The following is a 21,082-nucleotide window of genomic DNA, read 5'->3' on the forward strand; positions in this document are numbered from 1 at the left end:
GTTTCCCACTTTATCTTCACTTCACTATTACGAGAACGTTATAAAAAGGCAAAACAAATCTGTCAAAAAATGACACTTTTACCCTATTCATTTGGAAATAGCTGCCAAATATATAATTTGATCTGTCAAGTTGTCAGTGTGTCAGGTCGTCGTTCTGGCCATTCCATTTAATTGGTAGTCAGTGACATTAAAAAGACCAATGAGTCAAAACGTTTGTGCATCATGCATGAAAGGAAACTGTAACGGAAACAAAGAAAATCACTTGAGGCGAAACAACTGCATAAACAAATGACTGATTCATCATTCACTTCAACAGACAAAGGCAGGCTTCCTGGACAGACATCACCTAACTTGGAGGACAGCACTTTCCTGTTTTGTGAATCAAAGCCTCCTCAGAGCCACACACACACACACACACACACACACACACACACACACACACACACACACACACACACACACACACACACACAGAGAGTTCCCAGACAGAAGTGCTATTTAATGAATGGGAATCGGTTTGGAGAACAGCCCTCGCCCAATACCAATAAGGCTCATTCAGTCAGTCAGTAAGAAAAATAAATAACTTCCAGTGCCAAACAGGACTGAATAGAAGAGAGTCGAGATGGTGACAGCTAGTAGAAACATAATATAATACTAGGAACGAAACGTCTATAAACTGGCCACAGAGACAAACAACCACAGTAGGATAGGCCTATAGGCTCCAGTGTGGTGTTAGTGATAAGACTGTTCGTTAGCCTACTCGGATTCACAGACATTATATTAATATATAAGAAGCTTAATGGAGGGAGGGGGTATTGTGAGACTAGCCTACATAACACAGCGTGGCATAACTAGAGCAGCGGGTGAAAGACTCATAAAACGAGCTTGTCTAAACAAACACCCAACACCAAAGGAAAAAGGAGAGTGGTGGAAAAACAACAATGCGCTGTAGCCAGTCCAATCAAACACCCTCAAGTGAATGTTTTATAAATACACATATCTGGTGGATATTGGTAATTGGGCGGGAAGAAGCACAAACAGATGACCGAGGCGAGGCGAGGGGGAAACAGCCTTTCGCTGTTCAGTGCCACCTCGCCACAGCAGTTATCTGCGAATTACACGCGCGCGCGAGGTAACTGCTGTCGTGCCATTGGCAAGGGGCAACTGTCAAATGTGGGTTTCACGAGAGGGGGCGAAACGCGCCCATGGAACCAGAGAGAGAGAGAGAGAGAGAGAGAGAGAGAGAGAGAGAGAGAGAGAGAGAGAGAGAGAGAGAGAGAGAGAGATGACTGAATACATTTATTTTGAAGGAGACCAGGGGAAAATATTCCATTGTACTGTAGAGGAATTTGGTTTAAGCCCACAACTGTCAGTTTCCATCACACGAGTATGGCAACGTGTGTGCATTGCTGACCTCTATTTTGCTATAGTTTGCAGGCACAGCACAGGCGAGCTTGCTGGCTGGCTGTCAGCAGCAACAGCAATGTGCGTGCATGCCTCCGAAACGTGCCTGCCTATGTCACATTGGCTGCCCTACTGCCAAACAGTACACACTGTTCAACACAGGTAACGCAATGCCTTGCCATCAGCCAACATTCACCCACGTCCTCTCGACTTCAGGTGTTGCCCAGCATTCTTTTATCTTTTTATGGTTGTCTCGCACCGTGGATATTGTCCACAGACTTTATTCTCAGGTGATATTGGCACAGACCGTTCTGAGTGAACACATGTTTTTTTATAATTGAGCACTAATAATTACCCTGTCCCTCAGCCATACGACTGTCAAGGCAAAGCTATCTAGGCAGTCTACAGTATTGCTAATGTAAGGGCAATGACATCCTACAGATTAGCAGACCTGCACAGTGTCAGTGTCTCGTTGGCCAAATTGCGCCCTGCATTAACTGCGTTCCTCAAATTCGTTTCGAGAAACCACAGTATCACCCTATCGCCGTGATTAGTGACACTATCGGCATAGACAACCGTTATGCGCTGATCACAGCTTAACGGGCAGATCAGGAGGGCAACGGCAGGACAACGACAGCCTATAATTTGTCCTCCCACTGAATCCCGCAAAGCTGCGTTGAAACCAATGCAGGCGGCTTCACATGTAGGTCTCCCCACTGTGCTTTCCAGATAACGCCGTGTGACATTCTGCTACAGTGCTTGTTTATGTAGTTAAAATGTTAGGCCTGTCTATTTAAATTGTACAATGTTGTTTTTTTCTCTGTCAGTTTACGCTGAAGTGGTTCATGCGTCCAAAGCACCAAAGGCGTGACAGGCCCACACGCACAATGGTACGAACTCCTGCCCGCCTGTCTGCATCACAGGAGTGCTGCGCCAACAATTCAGCCCAAATCCAAAACCGCTTATTTATTAGGGTAGCAACGTGCCTTTCCCAGTAGTCAAGTGAGATGGAAACATTTTACTTTACCTGTCGCTACAAGCGCGTCTTCCGTTGTGCGCGGTCTCCGTTTCTCTCTAATGACAATATCCCACACGAGATAAATCCTCTGGCTACAAATCCAACTAGGCAAGGCTGAAGTCTGACGAGTATCACCAGAAAGCAGACTCTCCAATTTGCGCGTTTGCGTCTGCTCCGTCCGACGACCTTAATGCTTAGTGATAAGCCCTTTAAAAGTGTCGGTTGCGTTCTTCTGTCGAGGAGTTCGCTGCAAACAATTTGTCGAGTACGGTGTAGGAATACAAAATACCGGTGTTTGGAGGCTTTACTCTGTGACCCATTGTGTGAAGCTCACCGCTGACGCTAGGTGGCCACCCAGGACAGACTTCCGTTACGCACTTCAACACACCAGTCGTGAATGGACAGAAAATGTCCAACAACGCCCTAAGCAGCTTGTGCCCCTAGTGTTTGCCCTTGGTAACATCGCCAGTGGGTTGTTATGTAAACCCACTGTGCTACAGCTGAAGCCTAAATACAGTAGCCTGTCAGAATGTGTTGTGCGTATTGAGGCAGTGCGCATTATTATTTGACGAACACAATTGTTTTGTTCTATTTAGAGGGCGTTTAGCCTAATTGAAAGGTTCATTCCTCAAGGAAGAAAATACAATGTTTAAGCTGCTTTCTACAGTAATGTCTAAAGAAAAACCGTGAAGTGTATTATGTGTTAGTCCTGTTTATTGTTATAAGTATGTATCCATTTTACGCAGACTATATAGGCTATGTATAGTCTATGTAGTTCCTATATAGGAAGTTGTTAGGTGGTTATTGCAACAACAACAAAAACACACTTGTCTAAATAAATAGCATGTCTACGTCTATAGGCCTACTACAAGAACAGTCTTTCAAAAAACTTGTAGGCCTAATGAATGAATAAATAAATAAACCCACCCATTGACGCAGTGCTATTTATTTAGACCAGTCTATACTTTTTGCAATGACAAACAACTTCTGAAATATCTCCCCACAGTAGGCACATTTTGATTACTAGACTATGGTTGATAATCTAATGAAGCATGCATTTTAACTTCACACTGTGCTACAAAATAATCGGTGAACTGGGAAATGCCGAATAGAGAATATTATTTTTCTCTCCTTCATGTAGCCTATCGCTCATTATTCTCTTGTCCTCGTGAAGGAGTAGGCTACTACCTTACATTTGGGCAGTTTTCAATCCAAAGCATGTGCCAGAAGACTTTTATTTCGACAGGGAGCTTTCAGACTTTGGGACCAAGCAGGAAATACAGTGGAATTCCCGACTACAGTTGGGCAACGTCTTGCTGCGTTACAAGGTAACTTCGAGTCTTAATTCTGTTCGCTACAATGTTTCATCAAACGCACTGAAACCATGCCTTTTTGTATCTGGTTCCAGTCTATTCCTGCAGTTCAGTAACAAGTTCAACATATAACTTTTGGGAGCTGTCAACTGCTAAATCCTGGGCTAGTTATCAAGTTAGCTCTGCACAGCCCATCTGGTAGACTAGGCCATCTGTTTGGAGAAGGCTGCCAAGTGCGCTTCAAATTATGGGATTAGAACTAGACATTTACAAATTGTCTAATAGCCTATGTGTAGAGGGAGTAGGGCATTATTTTGCGTATTTAGGTACTTTGTGGACAAATATGTTTGTAATCAGCATACTGAATTAAGAAATACTACATTTGTGGCAGTATTAAATGGCCAGATTTTCGTGTATTTATTTTTAAATTAATTTATAATTTTTATGTTAAATTATATTGCTTTAGATAAATAACAGCAGGCCTCAGTGTTAATAACTGTATGGTCGTATCAACAGTGAAATGATAATAATTATAACATTTACTATTAATGTGGATATTATTGCCCTTTCCACTAAAGAATAATATTATTGACCCAGGGCCGGTTCTAGGCAATTTGGTGTCCTAGGCGAGCACCATCTTTCCTTTTTGTGGAATTTGACAATTGGCCTCTGTAAACATGGTCTGATTGCGCATAGCTTATCTAGTACCATGTACGCATATGTAGTGAGTGTTCATTAAAAAACATTGCTTAATGCTTTATTTAGGTTCATTTTGTAATTCTGTGGGCCTTGGTGCCCCCCAGGACATTTTGCGCCCTAGGCGATCGCCTAGTCTGCCTATGCCTAGCGCCGGCCCTGTATTGAGCTAGGCCTACATTGTCAGAGTATTGGCCTGCCAAATTAAGTACATATGGCTCATGGCTACTATGTTAGTAGGCCTAATGTAAGGCAACTTTAAAAATATATATATTTGCTTGTTTTAGATGAACACGTTATGGACAGCCTGTAATTGTCAGTAATGTAAGGCAACTTCTTTTAGTTATTTCAATAATGTATTATTTTAGATTTTTTTTAAAAAAATACAGGTCGTAGAAAGTCAAAGCAGAAGCCATAATGTGAGGCAACTTATTTCAATACTCTGAAGAAGGTGTTAAGTAAAAGTTCAATTGAAGTTTTTAAAAAACTAAACTGTAGTTTGCGCCCAGCCTCTACTTTCAATTTATTTTATTATTTTATTTTTCTAGATAAACAAGTTATGGGCCGTCGTAAGTCAAAGCGGAAGCCTCCCCCCAAGAAGAAGTTGACAGGAGATCTGGACACCCAGTTCACATGCCCCTTCTGTAACCACGAGAAAGCCTGTGATGTGAAAATGTAGGCACTAGACTTAATAATCTCTACTATCTCTTTCTTTTGGTTAATCATAGCGATAATGATGACAACAAGGATAACAATAATAATTATTGTATTATTATTTTTACTATTATTATTATTGTTACTACTATAACTACTACCAATGTTATTATTATCGTTTTATTATTGTTGCTGTTGTTGTTATTGCTGCTGTTGTTGTTGTTGTTATGATTAGAAATTATGATGATGAATGAAGTCGGCTACTCTAACCTACTGAAACACTGCAAATGTTTGTAGGAGTTTTTTGTTGAATCCAACAATATTGATATTGGTTTTTTTATTTTATTTTGATCATGTCTGTATGTTGGCCACAGGGAACGAAGCCGGAACACAGGGATCATATCCTGTTCCGTTTGTCTGGAGGAGTTTCAAACTCCCATCACCTGTATCCTTTTTGACCATCCTGTGTGCACTATAGCTCTGTTGCTCTGTCACGTCTTATGCTCTGTTTATTTCCTTTCACTCTCCTACCTGATTTTTTTTTTTTTAACCAATAATTAATCAGACAATCCATCATCTAGGACAGGTTGTTAAATGTCTCCTATTGACTTTCATGATGACATTCATGATGTGTTTATGTCTTCGATTAGGATGTTGCAACCGTAAAAAAGTTGTTGAGAGCTTTGTTAGAGCGTGTTTTGTGTATACAGTAAATGATGATTCTCTCCCAACCCCTTTTTTACATATTCTCCTTGACAATGAGCTCCTGTCAGATTTGTCTGAGCCAGTAGACGTGTACAGTGATTGGATAGACGCCTGCGAAGCAGCCAACCAATAACGTCGGCGATGGAGTGAGGCAGTTATGAATGTATGGGGCGTAAGCAGTGGGCTTATCAGGGATATTTGAAGAAGGGGCTTCTATGTAGCAGTGTTTCTCAACCTTTTTTTAGGCGAGGCACCCTTTCATTTCATGAAAAATCTCAAGGCACACCAAACCAACAAGCCATAACATGGCATCGCATCCGATACCACACAAGCTTAGAAAAGTAACACATTTGGAGACGTTTGAAGTTGCAGCTTCATCTCAGACAGGCTATGTGAAGGCCATACTGGGGTGACTTAAATTTACTTTATTTTGCGTTAATGGTAGATGAAAGATCCCACTGACTAAGCATTAATTTAGACAAATATGTTTTATATCACATTATTTATTTAGGTCAATTTCACATACCGTCAGCCACGTTTCGCGGCACCCCGGTTGAGAAATACTTAATTCTATATAGTAAACCAAGTCAAGTTACTGTAGCCTGGAGGGGGTGATACATAAGCTAGTAGAAGACTCCTGGGAGTATGTCAAGAACCTGGCTAAGTTGTAAACCAGGTTAAGTTAAAGGGCAACTCCTGCCAATTTCAATGTGCTGTTGTATTGTTCACGCTACCCTTGACTTGTCAGTACCCGGTGACGCCGCATTTTTTGGCTCAGCCCTTTCCGAGATATGAGCTATTCTAATGGGGGCAACTTTTGTTTACATTTAAAAAAAAAACATTTTTAATTATTCCCAAAACCGTCCTAAAGGTTATGCAACGTCAGCAGACAGCTAGCAAACAGCTATGCCTTTTGGGAAAATATTTGGAGTAGGCTTATGCCCATTTTTTAAAAAATGTAAACAAAAGTTGCCCCATTAGAATAGCTCATACTGTATCTCAGAAAAAACTGCGGCGTCACCAGGTAATGACAAGTCAAGGGTAGCGTGAGCAATACAACAGCACATTGAAATTGGCAAGAGTTGCCCTTTAACCTTGAGGTAATGGTAAATCATGCAGTAGAAGAGTCCAGAGTAGTTATTTCCTAAAAAAAATGACACTCATGTGCTATATATTAGCAGATTGACCACTTCCTATAGGTTAGCTTAGCTAGGTTTATCACTTAATCCTGTTCATGAAATACCCCTCTAGCGTGCTCTTTCTTTCTGAGGTAAATGGCTCTTGCCGTCTACGTCTACTAACAGGTTTACCACTTTCTGTAGGTCATGTTAGCCAGGTTTATCGCTTAAAGGGGTATGCCACTATTTTGGGGCTTCATACAGTTAAAATCGTTGGCTGGGGTTTATAAAGGTGGTAAAGTGTCTTATTTTTCATGTTAAGCATTGTCTTGCTTTAAGACAAGTTAAAAGAGGGAGTATGTCGCTAAGTAGTGAAAGTCAATGGATCACTGTAGCATTGTAGCATGATACACGGATCCATTGACTTTCACTAGCTTAGCGACATGCTCCCTCTTATAACTTGTCTAAAAGCAAGACAACAGCTTACATGAAAAATAAGACACTTTACCACCTTTATAAACCCCAGCCAACGATTTTAACTGTATTAAGCCCCAAAATAGTGGCATACCCCTTTAATCCAGTTCATGAAATACCCCTCTAGCGTGCTCTTTCTTTCTGAGGTAAATGACTCTACATGCCGTCTACGTCTACTAACAGGTTTACCACTTTCTGTAGGTTATGTTTGCCAGGTTTATCGCTTAACCAGTCTGGAGGTGACAATCCAGAGTTCAGAAATGTTTTAAAACCGTGCCACATTTTCCCTCCAACACAGTTGACTGTTTTGAATGTCAATCAGCAACATCAGTAGTGCATATCATGAGAGAGAGAGAGAGATGTCGTTGCTTGGTATGCCACCGTAAATAGCGGTGCAAACACAAGGCTTTACAATATTGTATGTTGACCTCACTGACTAGCTGATATACTGTACATGTGTTAAGCTGTCATTACTGTTCTACGTACATGTTGTGTCGTAAGAAACACACGTATGTAAAATAACGGTACTTTATTTAACAAAAGTAAATGTATGAATGAGAGCGTTACAGGACAGGAGCGTGGCATCATGTTCTGCACTGTACCTCTACTCTGGGCATCTTACTCTGTATTGAACTCCTCTTATACAACTCACAGGCTCCACCTAGTGGAAGGGTTGAATGTAGCACATTGCTTATACCACAGTACTCATTCAGAACATGATGGATTTATGGCAAGGTTCTTACTTTCTGGATACATGACTCACAACTCCAGGCCTAGGCCAAATCTCTTAGGTTATTATTAGTGTTACTATAGCTGTCAATCAAACCATAGGAGCCTTCTAATTGGGTGAAGGGAGTGGGGCGGGGCTTGTCTGACTGACAGGTGGGTGGGCCCAGAGTCACCAATAGATGCGGATGCCTGTGGAATGTGTGTAAGTCTAAAGTGTGTAAGTCTGTAGGCTGGATGATAAGGTAGTGTCTTAAATGTCACACTGGCAATAATATTTATGCGACTTTAGGTCAATTAATCACATGGATGATCACTGTAATATTGAAAACTTTGCTGCTGGGTTGCACACATTTAAAATTTGATTATAATTTGAATTGAACTATTTCATATTATGTCTTGATAAAGGTTTTATTTTTGAAACAGTACTGTATTGTTCTATAATATTGGAAAAATAGTATTCATTGCACCGAGAGAAAGGATCATTAAAGTATCAAGACAAACATATTAAATTATTATGGGGAAACTGAAAGAGAAATAAATTGAAAGCAAAATAGCGGCATATTTTATTTTTTAAAGCAATGTATTACTTCACAAAAAAAAAATACAGTAATGCATGTTACACAGAGGGAACACTGTCTAGTGTTTTCAAGTGAAATGCCTCGATTGGCAGTTCTATGCAAGTTGCATGGCATTATGGAGTTGCTGATGCCATGCTTTCAATTGTTATTGTTGAGCTGAAATGCGTTCATTGACGTTTTTCATGGCAAATAAAGTGTTGATGATTAAATGTGATTCACATTTCTCAAGCAAGGTATGTTGTTTATTCTTTTCATACAAAAAGAATTCAAGGAAAGACAATGTGTGATCAAGAAGGTCTTGATCAGTGTCTGTTTCATAGAACTCTGTTTCACAAACAGAAAATACAAATGTGAAATAAGCCATGACGGCAATGCTCAGACGCTCATAACAAAAAAAGTCCTGTTGTTTAGCCCAAATTATCAAATATCAAATCATGTTTGAGAAAAGAAGCTTCCCCACTATGTACTGTTCTTGCACTGTCAAGGTAGTAACATAAGTTCACCACTAGAGGTCCTTACTGTACATAACTTAACCAAAAGAAGACATCAGCTCATTGATATAAAATTGAATGGTGAGCAGTACGGTTTATTCTTGTGATTTGTTAATCAATGGTATGTTTACATTTGAAAACAATGTATGTTGTATGTTTACATTTCTGGGGGTGTTACGGGCATGGAAAATACCACTCGTGTTCCAATGACACAGATTTATAATACACGGTGACGTCAAAGAACACTTTCACAACTTGTTTATTTGTATTTCATTACTTTTTGATTTTTAAAAAAAGTTTTTTTCTTTGTTGAATACTAATATTTCTTTCACAGATGCACCAAACAGTGATTGGCATAATACCCTTAGGAAGGTAAAATCTCCAGAAGGGTTGTCAACTATACAATATCTAATTTAGAAATGCCACTCGAGCTAGTTTTGGCCTCAGCTTATGGTGGTCAAATAAGTAATAAGCTAAACGAAGCTAGTTCTGATGAATAATAAAAAATAAAAAAAAACCTCCAAACTATTGGCTAGAAAGCTACCAGTAATTTGTCTAAAGCTAAACTACATTCTACTACACACGCTGCTTCTCTAAGCTCAGTAGTGAGAGATCAAGTGGTGCATGTCCCAAGCAGTTCCAACGCTATAGCTAGCCGAACACAAACCAACACGAACGGAGGAGGTTACTCCAGGAATGAGGCCAACTGATTGACAGTGACAGTGAGGTGAGCCAGCTGGGTCAAGGACGTTTTAGGAGAGGCACTCATCAGGGTGGTGCAAGCAATTTAGCTAATGTCACTTATTGTATGGATTACTTCAGTGATTCTCAAACTGTGGGCCGCGGCACACTGGTGGGCCCTGAAGGTATTCCAAGTGGGCCTTGAAATCATCAAGTTATTGTTTAGTGGAGTGGGCCCCGAACATTTGTGAAAATGTCTAGACAGTGTGCCCCAAGTTGGAAGAGGTTGGGAACCCCTGGATTATATGATCGTTTTTGGTTTTAGTGGATAATCTAAGAAGCATATTCATTGCTCGAACAGTAATTGCCAATTACTAATTAATTAATGGGTACCACCTGACCACCTGACGTCTTGTACCACCTGACGTCTGAGCCCCCACAGTAAATTCTGCAGTGCTCATTTAACATTTAGAGAGTTGATTTGACATAATTTGGACTCAAATGAACTCTTTCAGTGTTGAATTAACACCACGACATTTACTGTGCCCCAAAAACATCAATGACCCAGCTCTAACTAACACATAGGTCCAATGCTCGACCAGAAGAGACATGACTTCACTGCACAAACATATCAAAAGCGACTAAGGCTACAAAGGCACTGGAAATGAATGACTTTGCATTGATGAGCAGGCGACAGAAGCAACAAAACCAGCTTCTTGTAGCTTTTGACGGTTCGTTCCTGCAGTTGGGCTGTCTTTGGCTTTGAGTTTGCCTACCCAGCTAATGCCTCTTTTCCACTGCCGGTTTTCAGGTAGGCCTACAGCCCGACAAAGCGCGAGTCGGTCGCCACTTTTTGCTTTACGATTGAGCTGTGTTGCGCAAAGCAAAAAGTGGCGGCCGAGCCACGCTTAGTTGTAGGCCTACCAGAAAACTGGCAGTGGAAAAGAGGCATAGGTGACTACACCTGCCTTCATGAATAGTCCCCAAGGAGCTCATGCCAGGATCATAGTAGACAATAATGACTGCCACAGTCTGCGTGTGCATTTTTTGTTCTCCTTTTTTTTACTTTCCTTTTCTTCACTTTTCAGTTTTTTTCTAACTTTTTCTGGTTTACTGCAAGTGGATCAGACTAGAGATGTCAATCTTGACTTCACTTAAAAGTAGTTGTAGCATTGCTGCACTACCTATGAAAAGGGGCTTGTTGCGTTTATAATGTGTCACATTTTTTGTGGAGGGGTTTTCTTGTGCTTTTCCAGCCAATAACACTTTGCTTTGTTCACAATTAAGAACAATAAAATCAAATACGTGGTAGATTTTTTATTATTGTTGTTATTATTATTATTGACATTATATCATTTTTTTTCTGAAGTCAGTACTAACACCTCCGATAGACGCCAATGGCCACATTCATGATGCTGCACGCTGAACAAAGTTGCACGTCTTGCACTGTGAAATTACAATGCATTCTGGGGCAAAGTTGTGCAGCACACAAGCACACTTGCCCAATCCTAATGCATACTGCTTTGAGAAATTTCTAACATGAATGCATTTTAATTTATTTCGCTAGTAGTGTACATGTGCTGCACGCAGCTTTGCGCAGCATGCGGTACCACAAACGTGCCCATTATAATGCGCCTCTCCTCCTCCTCCTCCTCCTCCTCTGCCGGGTCATCACTCGGTGTATCCGTCGATGTAGTTGTCCTCGTACAGGTCCTCCACGTTGCTGCAGTAGTTGCTGTCGTAGACCTGGCGCGGCAGACCCATGGGCGTCATGCCCCGCTGGGACGCCGCCTTGTTGGTGCCCATCTGCAGGGACACGGTCGTCGTGTCGCAGTCCTGCAGGTTCATCTTCGGGTCGAACACCTGCCGCTTGGTGCCCGCCGCGGTCATGCCGGCCTGGAATACACGCACAAACACACGCGCAAAAAAAATCACACGTTGTGGGGAGCCCTATCTCACGCCTTTCGTAAAGTCTTCACGAAAATAATAGATTAATTTTCGTGGTGCTTTCACGTTTTTGCCCGCCTTTCGTAAAGTCTTCACGAAAATAATAGATTAATTTTCACGCTGCCTATTCACTTGAATTGCCCCACTGCTGCTATGGTTATCCAAACATCTGCAGGGGCGGGGAAGGGGTGCTGACAGAACACTGCTGATACACTCGGGACTCACTAATTCGACGCCCTTTCGGTACTTCGGTAAACCTAAACCTAACCCTAACCTTAACCCTACTTAACCCTAAACCTAACCCTAACTCTAACCTTAACCCTAACCTTGACCCTAAACCTAAACCTAAATTGCTTGTTTGAAATGTTTGATAACCATGTGACGGTAGGCTACCGAAAGGTCATCAAACTAGTGGGTCGCTAGGCAACAGTCGGGCAATTCAAGTGAATAGGCAGCGTGAAAATTAATCTATTATTTTCGTGAAGACTTTACGAAAGGCGGGCAATAACTTGAATGCACCACGAAAACGAATATATTTTTTTCGTGAATACTTCACGAAATGATTGAGATACGGTTGTTGTGGGCTAAGACCTAGTGCCCTATGCCGAACGCCTAGTGCCTTACTGTGGCCTACTGGTAGTTTACTAGTCCGGTGTTTCTCAACCTTTTTTTAGGCGAGGCACCCTTTCAATTCATGAAAAATTTCAAGGCACCCCAAACCAACAAGCCGTAACATGGCATCGCATCTGATACCACACAAGCTTAGAAAAGTAAGACATTTGGAGACGTCACATGACCTACGTTCGAAGTTGCAGCTGACTGGGGCGACCTATATTTCCTTTTTGTGCGTAAATGGCAGATGAAAGATTCCACTGACTAGCATTAACTTGTGAATTTAGACAAATATGTATTATATTACATAATTTATTTATCAGCCATGTTTCCGCGGCACCCCTGTTGCGAAACACTGTACTAGTCTACTAGTTTACTACGCAGACGACCCGGGTTCGATTCCTGCCCGGGCCATTTGCATTTGCCTACCCCTTCCCCTTCTCTCCCTCCCCTCTCATTTCCTGTCCTATCACAAATAAAGCACAAAAGCCAAAAAAAACTTTTTTTTAAAATCACACATTGTTTTATGGTATGAAAACACCACCCTGTGTACGTACCTTGAGTACAGTTACATTTGAGCAACATTTGGATTTTAAACGTAATTCCAAAATAGGCCACAAATATCAAAATGGCGTTTCATGAAATGTGGTTGAAGGTGAAGATTGTGCACATCCCAGGAAAAGGTGCAGGACAATGTATGACTGCAGTTTCAAAGTGAGGGGTCCGCACACTTAAAATCCTTTTTCTGTTCTTTTCTTTTCTTATTTCATGGCTGGATAAAGTTTCGACTTCACAATCAGACTGTGACGTCGAAACGTCATCCAGCCATGAAATAATTTTTTTTTAAAAAGAAAAAGGATTTTAAGTGTGCGGACCTCTCACTTTGAAACTAGTTTCCTGAAATGTGGCCTTTACCTGGCTGGCTCCTTTGTTGGTGCCCATCTGAAGGCTGATGGTGGACTGGTCCAGGGGCTTGTCCATCTCATTCTTGGGGTCGTAGAGGTGCCGCCTCGTCCCGTAGGAGGTCATGCCCTTTTGACTGGCTAATTTGTTGGTGCCCATCTATAAAGTGCATGGCGAGAAAGACAAAGCATGTTCATTTCAAGGGGAAATGGTTAGAGCAGTGATTCTCAGACTGTGGGCCCTGAAGGTACTCCAAGTAGGCCCTGAAAGCATTTTCTAAAAATCTAAATAAAATGTGTGTGTGTTGCAGTTGACTGTTCACTTGAGCGGTGGGCCCCGAACGCTTGTGAACATTTCAAGTGGGCCCCAAGTTGGAAAATGATGGAAACCCCTGGGTTCACGGGTTCAGCAGGGGTGGAGCTACAGGGGAAACAAACAGGGCATTTTCCCCCGGGGCCCTCTCGTATTGGTGGTTGGGGCCCTGTTATGATATGACCTTGGCAGGTTGTGTGTGTGTGTGTGTGTGTGTGTGTGTGTGTGTGTGTGTGTGTGTGTGTGTGTGCGTGTGCGTGTGTGTGTGTGTGTGTGTGTGTGTGTGTGTGTGTGTGTGTGTGTGTGTGCAATTGCTATTTGCAATTGTTCTGCCAATAGTTAACACAGTAACTCTGTGAATTAGTAACAGTACTCACTTATAATGCCAAAACATATTTTTTACTTTTAACTGAGAATATCAAATTAGAACTTATCAATATTAACAGACACATAATGTTTGGCAAAATGATTCAAAAGGTGCAAGAACCACTAGCGTGTTACTGAGTTTAAAAGAAAACAAACAAGCAACCAATCAAATAGCAGGTAGGCCCAGACCTGCAGGCCGATCACGTTCCGTCCTTCCCTCATCTTCTCCGGAGCAAATTTCCGCTGCTGCTTGTCAGCATACTTCACTCCAATGTCATATTTGGTGGCACCCTTGGTCTTGGCCTTAGAAAAAAGAGATAAATAAGGGATCTCCATGATACTGATTTCTTTGCCTTTTATACACTTCAACACCAGCCAGTCCTGTTATGGTGCTCTGTCATCTACTACATTATTGAGTAATATTTAACATGCCCATAACTAACATTAATAACCACTGAAAAAATCTGGTAAGAAGTATGTTGAGTTATGGGCTTTTATTTAGAATATAGGAAGTATCTCAGTATAGTATATGTTGCCACAGTATAAACTGTATGATCATGTTTCTTTAAAAATGTCTAATCAATTTTCAGAAACATACAGGTGTTTCCACCATCATTGTTTACGTAAAACCTTGCAACCTACCACTCCTGCCAGGGCGATGAGTGTAGACTGGACCTGTGTGTGATTAGTGTTCTCAAAGAGGTCGTTGGCCTCAAATATGTCGTGGGGTCTGATTCCATAAGCGGTGATGGCTCGGACAAAGTTACCAATGTTCTCCAGCTGGAACAGAAAGAGGGAAAACAGAGGATTAACCTGTTAAAGGGACACTGTGCAAGGTACTGCAACTGTGCTGCTCATTGAAACTGGGCTGCTTATTGCCAAATTTGATATATACATGAAAGTTTACTAAGTAATAAACAAATATTTTCTAGTATGGTCGAAGTACAGTCATTTTTGCAGCTAAAAATGGCTATTTTTGGAAATTCAAAATGGCGGACCATGGAGAAGATCCCCCTTTTCATGTATGAAAAGTGCAATTTTTCCAGTCATAATGAATACTTAGAATTTGATGCTGGTGGTAAGGCCACACCAATTTAATTTGTTGGTTCTCGGATTTTTTCAGGAAAAAGTTGAAGCGAGAGGGCGAAAAAAAAAAAAAAAAAAATTAGTCGTGTGGTTATACCACCTGTATATCAGCCTCACATGGACCTCCAAAGGAAGGTGCAAGACAGGCAAACACCTGGACATGGAGAAGGACAGTGTAGAAGGGAATTAAGGCAGCCAAATAGACCAGGCACAAAATTAGCTCACAGGGCAATTATTATATTAATCTGGTTTGAATAAACTGAGATGATTCAACAGTTGAATAGTTGTTGTTTTTCTTTTTTAAAACTGCTATCCCACTCCACTAATTCCACTAAGAGCAATACTGTGTTTCACCGCTGCTACTGCTAACCCACAGGGGCTTCAACTTGCCATTGCATGTTTGTCTGTAAATGTTTGAATGTAACACGTTTCCTGATTCGCTAGTCGTAATCGGCATGTTGAAAGGAGTGGTTTTATTGGTTCTCTACGTCACATGACCTCCAACTACTAAAGAGACACCTCCCCGTTCATGAAAACATGCAGTCTTCGGTTTTTTTTTGCGATTTCATTTTTTGGGGTATTGAAACTGATTTTTTTTTTTTTCCATTTTGATACAAAATACAAGAGGAGAGTCCGAGAACCAACAAATTAAATTGGTGTGGCCTAAGTATTAACGAAAAAGGTAACATTAGTGAATGGGCAGCATGAATTCTGGAAATAAACAACTAAAAATCTCACACAGTGTCCCTTTAAAACACAGCGTTACAAATTTGTTTTTACCAGAGTCGAAGTGCATTACTTAAAGTCCTGTATTATGTCATAGTAGAGTAGTACTATGGTAATGAAGCTTTCAATGACTATTACAGTGTGCCTCAGAAGGTGCGGCGTGTATTAAGGGGCTATCTATTGAATCATATCAGGTGCACGAGCTGAATAGAGCAATGGCGGATATGTGTTTTTAAACAGCATTGATGAACAATAAGTAGTTTTTAATTGTATGGTGAATTGTATGCTGGAAGAGTCCATTGGCAGTGTCATTTATAGTGTAATTTATATTGTCATGCAACAAGTTACATTATAATGACGGCAGAAAAAAAAACATTGGGTCTATTGGGAATGAGGATCCCCCAAAATGACTCCATAATGTGCAGTGATTTGCTATCCCATAGAGCAGACATACGCTTAGGGTGTACAAGGGTTGCCTGGTTAACACCAGACCTAATCACAAGTGAGATTAGGTCTGGGGAGTTGCCTATTGTAAATTCCGTAAGGGGCAGAACACTTGGCTATTATGACACACTGCCCTGCTCTCTGAGAGAAACTGTAAAGGTTGGAATGCTCGGCCATTATGACACAGGGACCATGATCTTGGCTGTTATGAGTCATCCTCGCCAGACTGTCTTTCAGATCGAAACGATTGTGTAGAACTAAAGGCAGTTTGGGAGTTCCCAGGCTAGTACAAGGGGGGTGCGCAGGGAAAAACGTTCGGGAACCGCTGCTCTAGCAAAAGAAGCACAAGGCAACAGACAGTCTGATCAATATTTGATGTAGTAGATGATATACATTAATAGCTGGCTTGTAGCAATTTGGACATCTGCCTCCTAGAAGAAGGAACGCTATGCTACTTTGCCTGCAAGGGGGAAGGGGGGTATAATTTTTTCTACTGGGTTAGTATTGCTGACGGCCAACACACAGACAATTGGATACAGGCCTAGTTAAGCGGCCAAGTGTCAGGGAATGTAAACACACAAGGGATCGCCTGTGCCAGACGCTCAAGGATGGATCACTGCATTGGCCTACCGGGCCCAGGCCCAGGGGCCCAAGAGTCAAGGGGGCCCTGAAGCCCAAGCCTCTTTATTTCCATTCTCACAGCATTAAATATTGCACTTTTAACAACTATATTTTCACATTTTCTCAGGGGGAAAAAAAACCAAAACCCCCAACAACATAGAGTCTTTAATTTCTGTCCTAAAACCCTGAATCATTTTGGAAACTAGCAAAACCCATGGAGATGGAGGGGGACCTTTCTTGCTGTCTGGCCCAGGGGCCCATGGAGTCATAATCCGTCTCTGCAGACGCTAATACTAGCGCGATACCATATACAGCTCGCTGGCTGCTCGCTCGCCCCGGGAGGCTTAGCGCAAGAGCTGGGCTGAACGAGGGAAAGAAGAAGGAGGAGAAGCAAAAAAAAAAAAAGAAAAGGGAAATTGAAAGCGTGGTTGCTAATCGGTGGGCGATGAAAAGTGACTGTGAAAGGAAAGAACGTGTGAAAAATAAACATTTACTTTTCACTTGGGTGGGATGAACAGAGTTTGGAAAGGAGGAGGTGTGTGGGGCAGGGGTGTGAGAGACAGACAGGTACTGACTGAGACATGAAAGAGAGGAGAAGAGGTGGAATAGATGGACAGTGCAAGGGGGGATTAAAAAAGACGTTTAGAAACTTGAATCAGAGAAGATAGAGCAGAGCAGCCGTGGCCTAGTGGTTAGAGAGTTGGTCTTTCAATCTAGGGGTTGCCGGTCCGAATCCCCCCCTGACCTCTCCCTACATCTCCATCCATGGCTGAAGTGCCCTTGAGCAAGGCACCTAACCCCACATTGCTCCAGGGACTGTAACCAATACCCTGAAAAATTATAGTTGTAAGTCGCTTTGAATAAATGAAAGCGTCAGCTAAGTGAAATGTAATGTAATGTAAAAGATAAAATGGACAGACTGCGTGGTGGTAGGCAGGGCCGCTGACAGCTTTGGATGGGTCCCAGGACAAAGACATCTGAAAGGGCCCCCTACTCAATACATACAACATAACAATTCTGGGCCCCCTCTCTCCCTGAGCCTGCAACAACCAACTCGCTTGTACTCCCTGTCTGCGCCGGGCCTGCCTGTAGATACAATAGCTTAGCTGGCCCTGCCGTGGCCAACCAGTAGGGCACTCGACTGCCAATGCGGCTGATCCTGGTTCGATTCCCGACCTGGGTCATTTGCCGACCCCTCCCCATCTCTCACCCCATTCACTTCCTTTCCACCTCTCAAACTGTCCTGTCATCAATAAAGTCGTAAAACATCTTTTTTTTTTTTTTTTTTTAAACAATAGCTTAGGTGTTTTACTCCATATCACCCCTGAAAACATTCTTATCTCAGATACCACGCATACAATGTATTATTTTCACAATAATGTTCATCCGCAACTGCTATGGTCCCTTGGCCCAGTGCTGACACAGTTTGTATTACTTTCCATTATCTAAATGCATGCATTTGTTTGCCACATTGTAGTAGACAGACAGACAGACAAACGGATACACACACACACACACACACACACACACACACACACACACACACACACACACACACACACACACACACACACACACACACACACACACAGGGCTGGACTGGCCATCTGGCATAGCGGGCATTTCCCTAAGGGCGCACAAGGGTGTGGGGCCCACCGGTGAATCAGTTCTGCACCGCAAATTATGAGGGGCCCCTTTAAGCCAAATGTGCCCGGGCCATATTTGGGTCATTTCACGTGAAATCAGACACTTTGGGACCCGACCGACCCAGATTTCAATCATACTTGGTGTGCCTTTTCAGTAGCAAGGTAGCACCACAGAACTGCATTGGTTTGAATCTGACACTAATATTAAGGGAGAAACAGACTAGGAAAGGTTCACATGTGAGCGTAGGACACTATACATTCAGCCTTGAATATATCAGTCAGTGTTAGTCACAAAAAGATGCCTGTGGTGTTGTTTGAAAGCTCTTTTCTGGCTCTACATATTACACAATCACCTTGGAATACAACTACTCTCAGAATATGAATTATGATAAATTGAAAAATTAAAAATTGAATATCTAAAAAACTTATATTTTAAAATGGCCAGTTCCTTGTCCAAACGTAGCCGGCAATGTCATGAGCAGCACCTAAAATGCTGGTGTTCGGTTTGTTATTCATTTCAGAGAGAATTTGACTCACAAATATGGCGTCATACAGACCACTTACTAATAATATGGTAATACCATAGTAGCATCACATGACAAAACAAAAACAAAACAAAAATGGTCAGTGTCCATGGTCCCAGGTTTCAGAAACTAAGGCAGATGTCCATTTATACACACCAAATGATGATATGTGAATGTTTGAACATTCCTTCTCTGTGTACCTGTGCCATCTTCCCTTTACCGTACTTTAAAGAGATAATCAATGGCTACACTCTCATTTTGTACTCTACCAGTGCATTTGAAGCAACAGCTGTGTCTTTTGTAGATAATGTATAAGTACGTCCCGTTGCAGTTACAGGTTCCACTACCAGAAGCACATCCTGATGATCCATGACAAGTCTATCTGGTCTGAAGGGAAAAGTGAAGGATGGAGATGGCCCATGAGGATGCAGGAAGTTCAGTTTAACCTCTCCAGTGCTCGGCATACATTCCTCAGCACATGCTAGCCACCAGTTGCCATCATATACAGCTACAACATACCCTTTGATGCTTGAAAATGTAATACATTCCTTTACTGAGCTCACTCTTTCAACTCTGCCTTCTCTGAATGCTCAAAATGGCCTAACTTCCACTGTGTCCATTGACAATGGGCAGAAGCTGTGTAGTTTTTGAGTACCTGGAATAGTTCTTGCAGATTCAAACCTTTTCAACAGGTTCTCAGCTTCATGATGGTACATCTCTGTTGTGGCAAACTGGCAATGGATGTTCTTGACATTATCCTTGACTGACTCCCTTGAACCAGGAACGTTTTTAAAACTATAGTTTTGTAATTCAAGATGCTATTCAATCTCACTGGAACAACCAGTGCAGGCCACAAGCCATCCATTTGTATGCTACTACCAAGATCAGTTGAAACTGGGAAAAAAATCTGTTTTGTTGTTATTTCAGACTGCAACATTCATGATACAATTGCTGTACATCTGTTTCAGAAGCTCCTAATTCAGTTCCTCAGTGACACTTCATCAATGACAGAACATCCAAAGAAGATCCTATATTTTTTCTGATGGCTGTGCTGCACAATATAAGAACCTTAAAAACACAACAAATTTGTGCCACCACGAGGCAGATTTTCACATACCTGCAGAGTGGCACTTTTTTGCCACATCACATGGCAAAGGTCCATGTGATGGCGTTGGAGGGACAGTTAAATGGCTTGCTGCACGAGCAAGTCTGCAACGTCCTATTGACAATTAAATTGTAACGCCATACCAACTGTTTGAATTTGTCAAGGATAATGTCAAGAACATCCATTGCCAGTTTGCCACAACAGAGATGTACCATCATGAAGCTGAGAACCTGTTGAAAAGGTTTGAATCTGCAAGAACTATTCCAGGTACTCAAAAACTACACAGCTTCTGCCCATTGTCAATGGACACAGTGGAAGTTAGGCCATTTTGAGCATTCAGAGAAGGCAGAGTTGAAAGAGTGAGCTCAGTAAAGGAATGTATTACATTTTCAAGCATCAAAGGGTATGTTGTAGCTGTATATGATGGCAACTGGTGGCTAGCATGTGCTGAGGAATGTATGCCGAGCACTGGAGAGGTTAAACTGAACTTCCTGCATCCTCATGGGCCATCTCCATCCTTCACTTTTCCCTTCAGACCAGATAGACTTGTCATGGATCATCAGGATGTGCTTCTGGTAGTGGAACCTGTAACTGCAACGGGACGTACTTATACATTATCTACAAAAGACACAGCTGTTGCTTCAAATGCACTGGTAGAGTACAAAATGAGAGTGTAGCCATTGATTATCTCTTTAAAGTACGGTAAAGGGAAGATGGCACAGGTACACAGAGAAGGAATGTTCAAACATTCACATATCATCATTTGGTGTGTATAAATGGACATCTGCCTTAGTTTCTGAAACCAGGGGCCATGGACACTGACTATTTTTGTTTTGTTTTTGTTTTGTCATGTGATGCTACTATGGTATTACCATATTATTAGTAAGTGGTCTGTATGACGCCATATTTGTGAGTCAAATTCTCTCTGA

General features: G+C 41.8%; 2 protein-coding genes across 3 annotated transcripts in view; both read right to left on the reverse strand.

The window, feature by feature from the left end:
* Nucleotides 1-2,826, reverse strand: part of LOC134447844 (CSC1-like protein 2) — a 143,560-nt gene extending 140,734 nt beyond the window's left edge. For both annotated transcript variants that reach the window (XM_063197532.1, XM_063197523.1), the window contains exon 1: nucleotides 2,432-2,826. The gene's annotated coding sequence lies outside the window, so the exon portion shown is untranslated. The remainder of the gene's footprint in view (nucleotides 1-2,431) is intronic.
* Nucleotides 2,827-8,637: 5,811 nt separating this feature from the next.
* The window catches only part of LOC134447866 (calponin-1-like), a 34,686-nt gene continuing 22,241 nt past the window's right edge, over nucleotides 8,638-21,082 (reverse strand). Inside the window, exons 4-7 of the mRNA XM_063197561.1 lie at nucleotides 14,644-14,781; nucleotides 14,191-14,304; nucleotides 13,336-13,482; nucleotides 8,638-11,757 (exon numbers count right to left, since the gene is read on the reverse strand). Coding sequence (XP_063053631.1) covers nucleotides 11,533-11,757; nucleotides 13,336-13,482; nucleotides 14,191-14,304; nucleotides 14,644-14,781 — 624 coding nt within the window. The 3' untranslated portion in view covers nucleotides 8,638-11,532. The remainder of the gene's footprint in view (nucleotides 11,758-13,335; nucleotides 13,483-14,190; nucleotides 14,305-14,643; nucleotides 14,782-21,082) is intronic.

The sequence above is a fragment of the Engraulis encrasicolus genome, chromosome 1, assembly GCF_034702125.1.
Source record: "Engraulis encrasicolus isolate BLACKSEA-1 chromosome 1, IST_EnEncr_1.0, whole genome shotgun sequence".
NCBI lineage: Eukaryota > Metazoa > Chordata > Actinopteri > Clupeiformes > Engraulidae > Engraulis > Engraulis encrasicolus.